Source organism: Mesoplodon mirus (genome assembly GCF_964341445.2).
Source record: "Mesoplodon mirus genome assembly, chromosome: 1".
NCBI classification, from domain to species: domain Eukaryota; kingdom Metazoa; phylum Chordata; class Mammalia; order Artiodactyla; family Ziphiidae; genus Mesoplodon; species Mesoplodon mirus.
The window spans coordinates 12,105,777-12,120,884 of record NC_138976.1 but is presented as its reverse complement, the minus strand read 5'-3'; the positions used below and the strand labels follow the sequence as shown (position 1 = coordinate 12,120,884).

The following is a 15,108-nucleotide window of genomic DNA, read 5'->3' as shown; positions in this document are numbered from 1 at the left end:
CTTATGCTTATTCTAGGGCCTTCCATATTGTCTGATGGGTGAATGTGCCACATGCTCTTGGAGAGTATGTGTCCTGTTGTTGTCGGTGGGGTGTTCTGTCATGTCACTTCTGTCAAGTTGATTGACTTTCACGGATTTACTGCCTTTCTCTTTATTTGTTCTATCACTTACTGAGAGAACAGTGAGGAAATCTGTAACTCTGTGCACTTATCTATTTCTCCTTTCAGTTATGTCAGTTTTTGTTTCCTGTAATTTGAATTTATGAATGCATTTCAGATTTACTGCCTTCTTAATGGAGTGACTCTTTTATTGTTATGAAATGTCCCTCTTTGCCCCTGGTTAATACTCTTTGTTCTGAGATCTACTTTGTCTGATGTTAATATAGCCATTCTGACTTTCATGGTATTTCATGGTATATCCTTTGCCATACTTTTACTTTTAACATATCTGTGTCTTTATATTTAAAATGGGGTTTTGTAGCCAGCATATAGTTGGATCTTGCTTTTTGAAATTTAGTCTGATAATCTCCTTTTAATTGGAATGTTTAGACCAGTTACATTTAGTGTAATTATTTATATGGTATATTTAACTCTACCACCTTGCTGTTTGTTCTCCATTTGTTGTATTTGCTTTTTCTTTCTTTTTTCCCCTTTTCTGCCTTCTTTGGTTTAGTTGGGTATTTTCATGATTTCATTTTCTCTCCTTTACTGCCTTATTTGCAGTTCTGGAGGACTCGGATCTCCAGAGCTCGACCCCACAGGTTCCAGCCACCTCAGCATCTCTGACCCCCTACCTCTGCCTCCTGAACCCTTTGAGGCATATGCTCTGTTTGGAACCCCTCACCCTGCTCCTTGGTCCAGAAGTGCCTCTAGGCAGAAAGCCAGGATGGTAGTAGGACCTTGCTTGTTTCCTTTCTCCCAGGAACCACAATTCTGCATTTGTTTTTAGTGTCAGCAAACAGTAGTTTTATGAATTTCGTCCAGTGTTTTGTTTACAGTGGGAGCGTAAATCTGGTCCTGGTTAGTCCTTCATGACCAGAAGCGGAAGTCTGGATTTGTGTTTATCACCAGATGTTCTCTCCTTATATGCTTATGTAAGTAGAATGACTGTGCAGCAAGTGTGGTGCCATAAGAGGACCCTGGTTGGTCAGTCCAGTGGCCTGTGTGCACCTTCCTATTGACACAGCCTTGAGAGTCAGCTCTTGGAGTGATGGCACAAATGCTGGGCTTAATGTTGAGAGACCTGGTTTCGGATTCCAGCTCTGCTACACGCATTGTGCAAGCTTGGGGAAGCATCTAAATTTTTTCTAAACTGGGGAGTCAGGATGGGCAAGAAAGACTCTTGAGTTCATGACCTGGCTGTCCCGTACTTCTTAGAATCAGTCTTATCTACCATGGAAGTGATGGTGAGTAACTGAGAGAATATAAGTATGTGCTGCAGGTTCCAAAGTACTGTTCAGAAGGTGTGAGCTGGGTCCAGGGGAGAGAAGGGAGAAGCGACAGGATGTTCTGTTGATTAAAGTAGAACAGAACCTTTGACAGGACTTTCTTCTTCTTCTTTGTTATTTCCTCTTTTGTCTGATTCTTATTTCCATTTTGATTGCTACTGGGGTTTGAACTAGAGGTGATTATAAGCCACTCACCAGAAAGGACACGGCTTAACTCCAGGACCCCATTTAATTGCACGCATATGCAGTTTGCCAGTAACTGTTGGCCTTTTGAGTTGCATATCGTGCCATTCTCAGTTCTCCATTTAAGGCCCCAGCCCCCTGGAACCTATGCCTCGCAAAGAAAGTACGTCAGAAGATGTGGTGTAGTAGAAAGCAGAGGGGCTCAGCTATACGACTTTAGCTAGGTGACATCAGATATGCTCTTTAATTTCAGGGAAACCACCATCCATTGTCAAAGGAGGTTGGATATAAGGAGCTGGCAAAGACCCTCTATATCTAGCGCTCTGTAACTAGGAGCTTCCACCTCCTTTCCTTGACTGCCTTCTAACATGCGACAGTCTCTCACTCTTCAGTGTTATCCTTGGACTCTCCAGTGTCAGGGACTGTATTTGTCAGGTTCAGGTGTATCATTTTCACTTGGACCCAAAGATCTGCCCACCAGACCTTTGCATGCTTTAGAAAAAAACTGGGGTGGAAAGATGGCCATTTCAGATAATAAAAGGAGAGTGCTAGGGAAGGGGTGCCTTCCTTTGTCAGGTGACAGTGAGAGCAAAATGCAGAACTTATTTGATGAAGCAGAGCAAATACTGAGAGTTTGGAAGAAGAAAACCAGAATTTATTATTACTGTTAATGATAATGACACCTACCTTTTATTGAGCATTTACTATATGCTAGGCACCGTGCTGAGTCCATTCCATGCCTTGTCTCTCAGATGAAGATCAGAGAGGTTCTCAAGGACTTGTCCAAGTGGCATACAGGGAGCGATGGGAGTCAAGACCAGGCTGTCTGACAAAGGCGAGCTCCCAGCTACTGCCCCGCACTGCCTCTGGGCAGGAGACCGGGCCGGACACTTGTGCATGAGTGTAGTCTCAGCGTGACCTTGGGCATATCACATCCCCTCTCTGGATCACAATTTCCTCATCATCTTAAAATTGGATTGTTCTGGGTAATTCAGATGCCTTTCAGTTCTCACTTCTTGTTCTGTAACAGCACCTCTTAAATGTTCCAGGCTGAGGAAAAGGCAGATGCACTGAATAAGGAGCTGCTTATGACCAAACAGAAATTGATTGATGCAGAGGAAGAGAAAAGACGGCTGGAAGAAGAGTCTGCTCAGGTAAGGGGAGCTTTGCCCCTCCCACATTCCTCTGTGTCTTGTAAATGCTTGAGAGCTGGGAGTTCACTGGTGGCTTCCTGTTGGCACCGGAGAACCCAGAGACAGCTGGCTTCAGTTTCTCTCCAAAGGCCTTTTGTATTTACTGTGAAAAGCATAATGGTTCTTAATAATTAAAATGTAGGAGGAGACGGGGGCAAAGCCCATCCTTCACTGGGGCAGGAGAAACTCTTGTGTGTCAGCATCTGAGTGTGACAGGAGGGTTATTAGCATTTCTACAAAAGGAAAGCAGACATCACATAACGTCTGGCTCTTCCCCTACCTGTCCACCGACATCTCCCCCACAGAGCAAACTCTGGAAGGCTTGTCCTGAGCACAGCCCCTGGGCACAGACTCACAGCCATAGGAAGAGCTTTGGGTGCTGCGTGCCCCAGAGCAGGCGGGCTCTCCTTCACCATCCACCCTCTCGTCTCAGTCAGGCTGTCTGAGGTGAGAGATGGCGGGGCACCTCCCACATAATCCATGAGGCACTGAAGGAGCGGCAGTCCTCCCGTTAGCTCTTCCTCTGCATTTGCTTTGTGTTGTTACCTCCTCAGCTCAGGATCCCAGGTTGGGCTGCACTGACAGGGAGGAACTTCAGCAAAAGCCCCAAGCTGAAAGTACAGAAGTTTTGACTGTTCTCTCCTAGCATCAGGAGTAGGGTTAATGGGCTTCCCTGGTGGCGCAGTGGTTGAGAGTCCGCCTGCCGATGCAGGGGACACAGGTTCGTGCCCCGGTCCGGGAGGATCCCACGTGCCGCGGAGCGGCTGGGCCTGTGAGCCATGGCCGCTGGGCCTGCGCGTCCGGAGCCTGTGCTCCGCAACGGGAGAGGCCACAGCAGTGAGAGGCCCGCGTACCACACACAAAAAAAAGAGTAGGGTTAGTAGTGCTGAGAGTGAGGAGGAAGGGAGGGGAGTTACCTCCAGTAGGTCAGGCACTTTGGGGAAAGCCCAGCGCTAAGCACGGAGTGCCAGAGCTTCGCTTGTATTTCCCTTAACGTTCACTTTTGCTTTTCTTAATGTACGCAGTTAAAAGAAATGTGCCGTCGGGAACTCGACAAGGCAGAATCTGAGATTAAAAAAAACAGTTCTATCATCGGTGACTACAAGCAGGTGGGTCCGTGCACCGTGGAATTGGGCCATGTTCTCTGGAAGCCCTGCTTGCCTGCACAAGATGTCTTCTCCACACCTACACGCTTCCCTGCTCGGCGACTTGCACTGACGAGTCCCTTCGCTTCACTGGACAAGTTACCGCACTGCTTTTCAACTGTAAAATAAGGGAAATCATCGCTCACCCAGAGAACTGTTGTGAGGAGTCCATGAGATTATCTTTGTGGAGCACCTGGCATAGTTACCTCACATAAGCAGGCACTTAATACGTGGAAGCCCCCGAGTTCTTGGGAGCACTTCAGACTCATGATGTAGAACCACCTCTCTCCCCAGCGGGTTGCATTTTGAGAACATAACTGAATTGGTCTTGTTTCTTTCTGTACTGGGATCTCGTGCTGGCTCCTGAGTCTGGCAGTGTCTGTAAACATTGGCCATCGAGCGTGGTGCTGATAGGTCCCTGCAGGTCCTAGGCCAGTGGATGCGGGGGTGGGAGAGCCAGAGGCACCTCTGCCCGCCTGTCATCTCACACCCCCTCCTGCTCAATGCTGTCCCAGTTCTGCTCATCATAGTCCAGCTTCCACTGTAGAGCTCATCCCGAGCCCAAGTTGTGCGAATTATGATATTGCTGAAGAGATTGTCATTTTATATTATGTTTGTTTCTTCAGATTTGTTCTCAGTTGAGTGAAAGATTAGAGAAGCAGCAGACTGCTAATAAAGTGGAAATTGAAAAAATTCGGGTAAGTCCTTCTTTATCAAAGAGATTTTATACCACCTAGTTCATTTTATGGCTATATTCACAAAAAATTTGGGGAGGGTTTTTTTTTTTTTTTTTAATAAACTACCACTATTAATACTATCTTTTTAAAAATTTATTTATTTATTTATTTATTTATTTTATTTTGGGCTGGGTTGGGTCTTCGTTGCTGTGCGTGGGCTTTCTCTAGTTGCGGCGGGTGGGGGCTACTCTTTGTCGTGGTGTGCAGGCTTCTCGTTGCAGTCCCTTGCTGCCGAGCACAGGCTCCGGGCACGTGGGCTTCAGTAGTACTGAGGCTGGCGTGCAGCCTCAGTAGTTGTGGCGCACGGGCTTAGTTGCTCCGCGGCATGTGGGATCTTCCCGGACCAGGGCTCGAACCCATGTCCCCTGCGTTGGCAGGCGGATTTTAAACCACTGCGCCACCAGGGAAGTCCCCGGGTATTCTGCTTTGATTCCAAAAATGAGGGAAGCTGATGAGTACCTGACAAGGTGGCTGTCAGGACCTGGTTCAACTACTGACAACTGATACTCTGCCTCTTTCCTCTAAGCAGGGGATACAGATAAGACCAGAAGAGCTCTGGCATTAGATCTCAAAATACAAGTGTCCCTCTTCCTTACAAATTTGTATAACGTCCTCCTCCGCACTAACTTCACTTGTAAAAAGACAAAACAAAACACAAGAGCCCCAGGACTTCAGGTGTTGTCTGTGATTACTGCAGCGCCCTGCTGAGGTGGAAGAGTCCTGCAGGTGACAGGCTGTGCTTGAGGGTGGGGTGCAGAGGCCCGGTCACTCCCCACATTGTTCTGTAGCAGGGGGACACTCCCCTTCTGAGCTCAACTCCTCTTGCTGTAATGGGCCAAGATACAATGAGAACCTGAGTTTTTAACGTTTGCTTGCCAATTTGAGGGTTTTTGTAACTTGGTGCTTTCTTTCTTTATTATTAGAATACTTGTCAGATTTTACTGAGATGAGTAATTTACTGAAAGATACTTTACTAACATGTTTACAACTCAGTGGACAGAAACGTGGGGGAGTCCACGGCCATGTCTGCACAAACCAGCATTTTACCTGGAGCAAGATGATACCTGGCCTCCATCTAAGTAACCAGCAGTACCTATTTTTTTAAACAAAATTTGTTTTCTGATGCTAAAACTAATAATAATGTTCATTGCAGAAAATTTGGAAAATAAGAGTAAAGGAGGAAAAAAAACCCTTATAATCTTATTACCCACAGACAACATCATCATTAACACGTTGGAGTGTATTCTTTCAGTCTTTATTCTAACATACAGAATTTCATTCACTCTAAGGCATTTTTTTCACATTTACATCTGAAATTGGGACATATTTTATAACTAATGGCTTTTTGTGGTTTAATTGGCAGAATATTTTCTTAGAGGAAAACGAAATGATGTTTCTTTCTTACAGTCATTGCCATCTTATTTTCATGAAATGTGGTATATCCTTGTAACTATACTTTAACGACATTTTTGTGTCCTAGTTTACCCAGCGCTTAAACATTTTTACCATGTCACGAAAAATTCCTCAAAAACTTCTGAGGCTGTGTACTTCCTTGTATAAATATAGCACATCCTATTTAATTTTTCCCAGTAGCTGGATAGTTTATCTCCCTGCCCCTTTTTTGGGCCTCTAATTCTGCAGTGAAATTCCTTGTATGTAAATCTGTATCTAGTCACTGCTTTTTCATTTTTTAGCCAAGGTTCCTAGAAGTGAGATGACTGGGTCAAGACGTAAGAATATTTGTGTTGCTTTTGGTGTATCACACCAGGTGACTTTTCCAGTAGGTCACCTGCCAGTTTACAGAGAGAACAGAGTTTTTCAGAAGCTGTAGTGCTCAGCGGAGAAGCCATCTCTTGGCTCCCCAGAAAGGACATGCTCACACCTTCATGTCTTCTTTGTCTCTTCACATCTGACATTCAATTTCAGCAAAACGTGGATGACTGTGAGCGCTGCCGGGAATTTTTCAACAAAGAAGGGCGCATAAAGGGCATCAGCTCAGCTAAGGAAGTTTTGGATGAGGACACAGATGAGGAGAAGGAAACACTCAAGAACCAGCTGAGAGAGATGGAACTGGAACTGGCACAAACCAAGCTGCAGCTGGTGGAAGCCGAGTGTAAGATCCAGGTAACAGCTGCCTCTTTGCCCCCGGCCAGCCCTCTGACCCTGGTGCAGCGGGACCCAGACCTGCACGGGGGCAGGATTTTGCTGGTGTGGGCTAGAAACCCCAGAAATGATCTTTATGGTTTGGGGTTTTTTCCCCTTTTAAACTTCTACCATAATCCTCATGGGAAGAAGCCCATTACTTGCTATTTACTAGTGGATGTTTAATTAGCATTTAGCCTGTCCTAACGATTGGACTTTCTCATATGAGAATTATCCATCAAACCTGGAATCTTTCTGGTGGAGCAGAGAATGCATGATTTGGAATCACAGCTGCACCACCAGACTCTTTGACCTTGGGTTAGTTAGTAACCTGCTTTCACTTCAGGTTCCTCATCTGCCAGTGGAGGTGATGAGGGGTCACTCTGATAGTTTGCTTTGAGGACTGAAAAAGATAATGCACAGGAGGGCTCAGCACGATATCTGAGGGCTTCACAAATACCGGCTTTTATGCCCCCGCTCCCGTCACTTACCCAGCTTTGTGACTTTGGACGTATTACCTAATGTATCTGGGCCTCCCTTCCTTATGGAGAAGCTGGGGCTTGTTTTGTTCACCTTTATACTGCATGGCTAGTTCCCTCAGCCCCGATGCTGAGCACAAGGTAGGCACCAGGCACAGTTTGCAGAAGGAATCAAGTTCAGGACTAAAGCATAAGCCCTGGTCTCCGTATCACACACGGTACCTGGGCGTCTGCTTCGCCCAGGCCCGGTTCTCGCCGTGGGGGCTGCACAGCTAAGCACGTGGCCTCCGTGACCGTCCAGGGCGGCGAGGAGAGGCCTCACCGAGGACAGTGTCTGGGCTGTGGTCCGAGAGTGAAAAGAGGTTGCCGCTGGAGAAAAGACAGAACAGTGAGCCTTCCTGGTGGAGGGCGTGGCCTGTCCAGCAGCACAGAGGGAGGAGAGGGCCTGCCTGGAAGGGCCTTCAGGAAGTAGGGGTGGAAGTGGGTGCTGAGCTGGAAGAGTCTCAGCCCAGATTGTGAAGCATCTCGGATGTCTTGCTAGGGGGTCTAGGCTTGAAAGGCTCTTGCCGGAAATTAATGATGCACTCTTAGGTAGAACATTTGGTCTGTCTCCTGGTATGCAGTGGGTGGACGGAGAGGGAGACACTCAGGTAGGAGGCCGTTTTAATAAATAGACGAGGCAAGAAATGAGGACGTCTTAACTAGGAAATCTCCCAGAGCTTTAGGCACTCCAGATCTTTCTATGCCAGTTTGAGAACTGGGGGAATTTCCAGAGGCCTCTCAAGAGGAAATAGATTGAATTCTTGGCTTGGCTCGGCTCTGGGGAGGCAGTGTCATTAGCACTGGAGACCAGCATCCTCACGTACGTCGTTCCTCTTCCAGGACCTGGAGCACCATTTAGGCCTCGCCCTCAACGAGGTTCAGGCGGCCAAGAAGACGTGGTTTAACCGAACACTGAGCTCCATAAAGACGGCAACCGGGGTTCAAGGGAAAGAGACTTGCTGAGAGCAGCTGCTGCCTCCAGACACCTTCAGAAAACATGACACCTTTTGTTGCCTTCTTTGGCCAGATGTGTGATTCTGTGACATGTCCCAGGACCAGAATGTACCTAAGTCAGATCCATAGAAGCATGTGGGTAGGTTGTTGGACCAGAGCTCATGAAGCAGGCAGCCCGTGCGGTAAGGCCCTCCTCACTCCTGATACTAACAGGCCTGCCGGCTGGCCTGCCACCCTGGACGTTCTAGAAAGTCACTCCTCTGTGTGACCTCCGGGCCTCTTCCCGGTTAGGTCAGCTCCTCACCCAGCCCAGCGGCTGAGTGACATTATCAGAGTCTGGGGATCCTTCAGGCCTTTGGTTTTTTTCTAAACCTTTAATCTTTTTTTTAAAAATACACATATTATTATATATTGGGGGAGGTGGGGCAGGGGATCGGTAGCTCAAATAATTATCTGCTCCAGTGCCAGCAGAGGGTCCTCCAGGTAGACATGGAGAAGCACTTTGTTTTAAATAGGAGGGTTTCATGGTTGTAGGTGAAGCCACCTAGTTTTGTTAAACTAACTCTACGATGCACAGGTTTTTGGTTTGGCATTATTCACATGTTTCTGATCAATTCTATGCAACTCTCATAGTTCCTGTTGTTTTTAGTGTTAGCTGCCAAATGACTCCGCAGTGCTGGGGTGGGTGACTTGACCGACTGTCAAGATTGGATTAATCATAACGTGGACGAATCTTATTTTGCTTAATGTGTCGTGTGTGTGTGTGTATATATAAATATCTTTTCCCAATGCACCCAATTTGACAGTGTTTAAATCCCAGACTAGGACTGATCTGCACAACTTAATTATGTGGTTATTTTGGGCACTTAATTTCACTCAAGGTTTGTCGGGTTCTGCTCTCCACCCTGCTGTCGCGAGAGCTGTGAAGAGCCCTCACTTCAAGGTTCTAGTGTTTTTGCACAACAGCTTGTACAAGTGAGAAAGACTCTGAGGTGTGTGCGTGTGTGTATGTGTGTGTGTAAATGTGAGGATGTGCAGGACACACATGCCAAGAGGCCCCCGTCATGCTGGCCTGTGTCCCTGCCTGCCTGGACCCTCCCCGGAGTGAGGCTGGGTGCAAACCTCGCTGTTCAGATGGGCTGCAAGTTCTTGCTTCAGAACTATGGAATAGAGGTTTTAGCACCTTTTTTTAAACAAAATAACTTTAGACTTTTAATTTATATAGTGATATGCTGACAGGCTGTCTCGCAGATGACTTTGTCGTCTTCTCTGCGTGCAGTGTGGAGGTCGCTGGTTACAAGAGGCACTGGTTTGTACATAAAGACACCTGGGTTGTTTTGTATCTCTTTTCCTGTTGGCTGTATTAACGCTTGCTGAGGTCATCTGTGATCAGGGAGGTAACAAGCGGCAACCCCTGACCCCCAAACCATCCCCTCCACCGCTTTCTGTGTCTTTCTTGTTCAGTTACCAAAACAGCTGTAAGCCCATCTAAAACTAGGTGCGTGGACATTGTGCTAGGGTAGTTTCAGTGTGTCAACTTTATGAATTGAAATATAAACCAGTAAAATTGTATTACTATTTCTTTTGTTGGCTTTATTTTAACGGCATATTCATTAAATATTTTGGTACAAACAGCATTGCTTTGTAACAACCAGTTTTATCCTGATGTGCTCTTGCCTCCCTCCCACGGGCAGTCAGAGGAGACCACCCTCTGGGCTGACAAATAGGTGTACGTGAGCATTGGGCAGCGCCTCCCCGTACATCCATTCAGACACTTAACGAGCAGCTAATGTGCTCCAGGCCCGTGGGGTGAGAGAAGACACAGGCTTTGTCGCCTGGGAGGCCTGTGCCTTCATCGTGAGCATTGCCTGTCTTGGAGAAATAAAGTGAGACATGACCTGTGTATTTCGGGGTTAGGGAAGTCTTACAGGAGGTAAGGGTATGGTAAGACCTTGAAAGACAAAAGCATCTCACCAGGCAGAGATGGGAGGGGGAATTGCAGGCCCAAAATGTGAATGTGCAGGGGAAATAGCTGAAGAGCAGAAAGGCAGTCCGAGTACCCGAGGTCCAGTTATGCTCTGCTGGAACTTTCAGGGGAAGTGGTGGCGTGGCCAGCAGGTACCTCTTTCCGAAAGCTCCTTTCTGTTCCCTGCTGGTCTTCCCCCACCGCAGCACCGTAGGGACGAGGCTCCCAGACCCTCGGCCGTCCTTTACCACCTCGCCCCCTTCTCTGCAGCAGGAAGAAGAGCAGTTGATTCCCCAACCTGACGGGCCCCTCCTTGCTTGACCTGCCCTCCAGGACCCCCTACACCCAGCCTTTGGATGGAAGCGGGCTGAGATGCAGGCCATGAAGAAGGGAAGGTGGTGAGTGAGCCCCGCCCCGTCTTCCCTCCGCTGAACTGAGGCAGGGCAGGTGCCTGGCAAGGGGCCCGGCCGTGACAGATGCTCTGCAGAGGCCAGGACAGGGACTCCGGAGCACAGTTGGGATCCCTTTGCCGCTCACAGACGAGAAGGCATATTTCTGGGATCCACATTCCTGGCCAAAAAGGCCCAGAGTCCAGACGGGCCAGCCTGCTCCAGGCTTTTCCAGTCCCCAGGGTCCCAGTGTTCCAGAGTGTAGGGACTCTGCAGAAATCCTCATCCCAGCAGCTGTGCCCTGCCAGGAGAAAGGCGCCCACAGCCAGTCAGCCTTGGCACACGGGCCTCAAGTGACTCCGGGACATCCGGAGAGAACGAGCAAGCTCCGCCTCGGGTGAGGGCGGGACTGGACGAAGGCTCATGGGCTTGGTGACAGGGAATCTGCTGGTGCTCAGGAAGGCAGGAGAGCAGAGGTGGGTGGGGTGCAGCGGAGGGCCCAGACCCAAGTGGGTTGGGGTGGGGAGGGGGGGAAGCAGAAGCAGGTGAGTGGAGATTTCAGGAAGCCTGCTCAGCCTGTCACGTATTTCTACGTGACAGGCTGAGTAGACCATCTAGCAGGCCCTGTTGAACCTGAGCGGATCTGCAGGGGCTGGTTATGATCTCTCAGGGGGAAGGAGGCAGCTCAGAATGAAAGGCAAGAGGCACCTGCCGCCCTGTCTGTTCTGAACCCCAAGTCCCAGGGGCAGGAGTGAGCCACGAGAGGAGTGAAGGAAAAGAAAACTCCATGGGAGCTAAAACTTAGTCCAGAACACCACTCTCAGCTCCGAACTGACCCAGCAGTGGTGAAAACCAAGACATCTCTGCAGGGGGAGTAGGTAGGTGACAGGAGAGTCATTTGGCCTCTCAGAGCCTGTTTCTTCATCTGGCTGATGGGTGTTTAAAAGGCTGGCTGTAGTGCTTCACTTGCTCAGAGGGATGCCTGACTCTGACCCTGGGATGCAGATCTCCTCCTAAGCTTCATTTGGGGGCTGATGAGACAAGGGAGCTCAGAACAGCTGAGGTGCTCTCGCTCCCAGAACAAGAGGACCGAGCACTCCGCTTCCCTGCCCTTCCCCCACTTTTATAGGCGAAGAAATCGGGCCCACAGAGCGGTTCCTGGCCCAGACCACACGGCTAGGACGTTAATCCCCATCTCTAACTAACTTCCAGTGGCCAGCAGGGCAGCTGCTTTAAGATGACCACGTGGGCAGTAGGTAGGTGTAAACTCACAGCACTTCACTACAAGCAGCGTACCTGGACCAAAAACCGAGTTCAAGGCCAGGCCGTGACCTTGGACGCTCACATCACGTGGATAGGTCACTTCACCCTCCCAAGTTGTGTGTGTGCCGTGGCTTCGGTGCCCATCTCGGTCTCACACGGGTTGCTGAGCTACTGTTTAGCTCCTGACCCTTCCCCTGTGTTCTCCCCCCAGTTGTCGCAACACCCCTGTGAGTTAAGTGACGTTATCCCCAGATTTGAAAGTGAAGGTGAAAGGCCCGTGATGACGAGATCTGGGATGTCAATGCTTTGTACCAGGTACCACCACCTCCACCTTCTCTTCCGGGGCCCCAAAGCAAGGAAAACAACGCTCGTCCCTCCACACCCCGTTTTCAACTCATCTGGCTGTTCCCTGTGCCAGTCATGGGCCAGAGGGTGGGAGTGGGGCCCCTGGGAGGAAGCAGCAGCGGGCCGGCCTGGCCAGCTCTTCCTTCCATCAGTGCGCTGTGGTTGTAAAGCCCAGGGGACGGCGTGCAGGGTGAAGGCGGCCCTGAGTTACAACACACCCAGTGCCTTCGTCCATACCTGGAGGGCAGCGACAGACCCCCTGCCTGGGCCGCCTTTGTCCTTCTTCCTGGGGTGGGCAGAGACCTTACTGTATAGTCTTGGAGTTACTGGGGTAGGTCGACTGCAGGAACCTCACAGGGGGAGCAGTAGGAAGAGCTTTTGGCTTTGTTTTCAAATTGCTGCTGCCATTTAGAAGTCCTGCTCCCTCGGGCAAATCCCTTTATCTTTGAGCCTTAGTGTCCCGATGTGTACTATCTGCCAACTCTGGGGACAGGGGTCAGGATCAAGAGGGAGGCAGGTGTGTGAGGGGCACCCGGTGAACGCTGAGCTGAGCTGAGCTGAGGCGGCGGCACTCACACCACTCGCTGCACCAGGGGCCCAGGTCAAAGGTTCAGGTTGAGTAAACATTTGGCACCATCAGCAGAGAGGCGGCGTTTCAAGGACCGCAGACAGCAACAGGAACGAGGCCTGGCCCTCTGCACGAAGGGAAGATCCTTCCACATGTGCTGAGCTGGAGAGTCAGGGCCAGGAAAGGGGCTGTGCACTTGACCCTTTCATCAGTCAAAGCCAGAGTCGGTCCGTCCTGCACAGAACAGTGCAGCCCATTGCTGTTGAAGACAGAAGCTTTTATTTTTATTCATCCAAATGGGGAAAATGCAACATGTCAGGGCATTACAGACAAGCTGCAGCAGCCAGACAAGAGGGTCAGTCTACGGCAGAGTCCAACACAGTCAGTGCGCGGGAGCCGCAGTGTGGGCGCTGCCTGTGGGAGTCGGGGTGCAGAGTCCCTTTGGGTGAAGGCCAGGCGTCTCTGGGCGAGGCACTGGTGACAGTCCACACGTGCAGGCTGCTGCTTCAACCACGCCGCAGGTTGAAAGTTGGGAGTCCTACGTGTAATCACTGCCCCAGAGAGGGAGGACGATCCAGGGTGGTCGCATTCTCCAATGTTGTTTTTAACATAATACACAACATGAAGTTATTGCCAGGGACTCTGCACTGTAATTATACTATGTACACTTGTGTATTCAGAAAAAACACAGCAAATAGATACAGATAGGTATTTTAAATAGATTTCTTAAAAACTACCTTGGCCATCACCAGACCAGAGAGAGAGCAAGCTGTATATATAGCCAGGAGTCCGATGTCACGTGTGTAACTGTGCAGTAAACGGGGCAAGGTGTTCTACCCACAACTACACGCAGCCTTCTCCTTGCCTCCTGAATCCCCCATCCTGGGGCCAAGGAAGGGCTACGACTGAGCAGGGCCCCTTCCTCCTTTGTGAGGGAGGCCCCTCCTTGAACAGCTCAGGCCTTCAGGTCTAGACCCGCTGCCTCCTGTCTCCTTCCCAGACAGTGAGTTGTGCTCGGAATGGGTGAGAGTCTCAGAGGCCGCTCTCCGGGAATCCTACGCGGCAGGGAGACCCGGGTGCCTGCGCTGTGGGGCTTAACAGGCAGAGCCGGGCCCCAGGCCAGCCCCTTCCCTGGCCCTCCTGCCTCACTGTCCCTGGAAGTGCCCTGGCCCTGATTAGGGCTCCCTCAGGAGACCTGCCTCTTCCTGAAGGTGTGACTGGGCCCCAGCCAGCCACTTAGACCCGAGGTTCAGCACCACAGGCCAGACGGTCCCTAGTCAGAGGCCTGAGTTGACAGATAGTTTGGGGAAAAGAGGATCCACACTGCTAAGAGCTGAAGTAAATGAAGTCTGCCCAAGGCAGGTGGCTCATGACTCATGAGAAGACATCAAGAGGGACAGAAGCAGAGGAGGAGTCCCACCTTGACCAAGCATCCCCTTGGCCGCCTCAAGCGCCTGGGAAAGGAAGTCCGTATGGAGGTTGGCGACAGCTCACAAGACGCGCAGAGCCGCCCTTGATTCCCGGGAGATGCGGAAAGTAAGGCCCCTGGTCAGGAGCCTTGAGGATGCCTGTTATCTGAGAAGCCACCACAGTGAGTGAACGAGGGGACAAGTGGTACTCAGTGTCCCCTCTGCAAAGTAGGGGTGCAGTGTGAACCCCACCTGACCGCACAGGGCTGGCCTGAGCAGGAGACCCCGCCATGGTCAGGGAAAGGGACGCATCAAACACCAGCACTGCCGGCCTGGCAGGTGAGAGAAGAGGTATTTCAGGAACCTGACTAAACCCCACACCATGCCTCGTGTGGGCCATCATCACGACCTGGGCGTCAGGGCCGCAGCCGAGGGAGCCAGTGGGGGGAGAGTCAAGGAGGCTCACAGAGCGGCACGGACACGTCAAGGAAAGGAAAGGAAAGGAGCGCCAGCTTAACCGCAGCTTAAGCCCGAGGGCGTCTGTGAGGGGAGGAGGAGCTCCCGCCGGTGGAAGGCAGCGGGGAAGAGGCTGGAGGTGCAGCTTTCTTGATTGGGAACTACAAGTGGAGAAGACAGTCTTCTTAGCTATCTAAACTCCTATCCTTATCCATGGTTCATCTTCATGAACAAAAATTTTAAAAAGTCTTCCCAGAACAGCAGAAATATTTAGGTTAGAAGCAAAAAAAGAACTTTCAGACCATCATCTGTTTCCCCAAGCAGGAAAATGAGACAGATGGCATCTAGCTTATGGCCGTGGGCCAGGATGGGGCAGGGGCCAGGCTCCAG

At 50.1% G+C, this 15,108-nt stretch overlaps 1 protein-coding gene across 4 annotated transcripts in view; it reads left to right on the top strand.

The window, feature by feature from the left end:
* RABGAP1 (RAB GTPase activating protein 1) overlaps positions 1-9,973 on the top strand; it is a 151,186-nt gene extending 141,213 nt beyond the window's left edge. For all 4 annotated transcript variants that reach the window (XM_082621322.1, XM_082621325.1, XM_082621324.1 and 1 more), the window contains 5 exons: positions 2,680-2,784; positions 3,849-3,932; positions 4,595-4,666; positions 6,632-6,829; positions 8,209-9,973. In XM_082621322.1, coding sequence (XP_082477448.1) covers positions 2,680-2,784; positions 3,849-3,932; positions 4,595-4,666; positions 6,632-6,829; positions 8,209-8,331 — 582 coding nt within the window. In that variant the 3' untranslated portion in view covers positions 8,332-9,973. The remainder of the gene's footprint in view (positions 1-2,679; positions 2,785-3,848; positions 3,933-4,594; positions 4,667-6,631; positions 6,830-8,208) is intronic.
* The last annotated feature ends 5,135 nt before the right edge of the window (positions 9,974-15,108 follow it).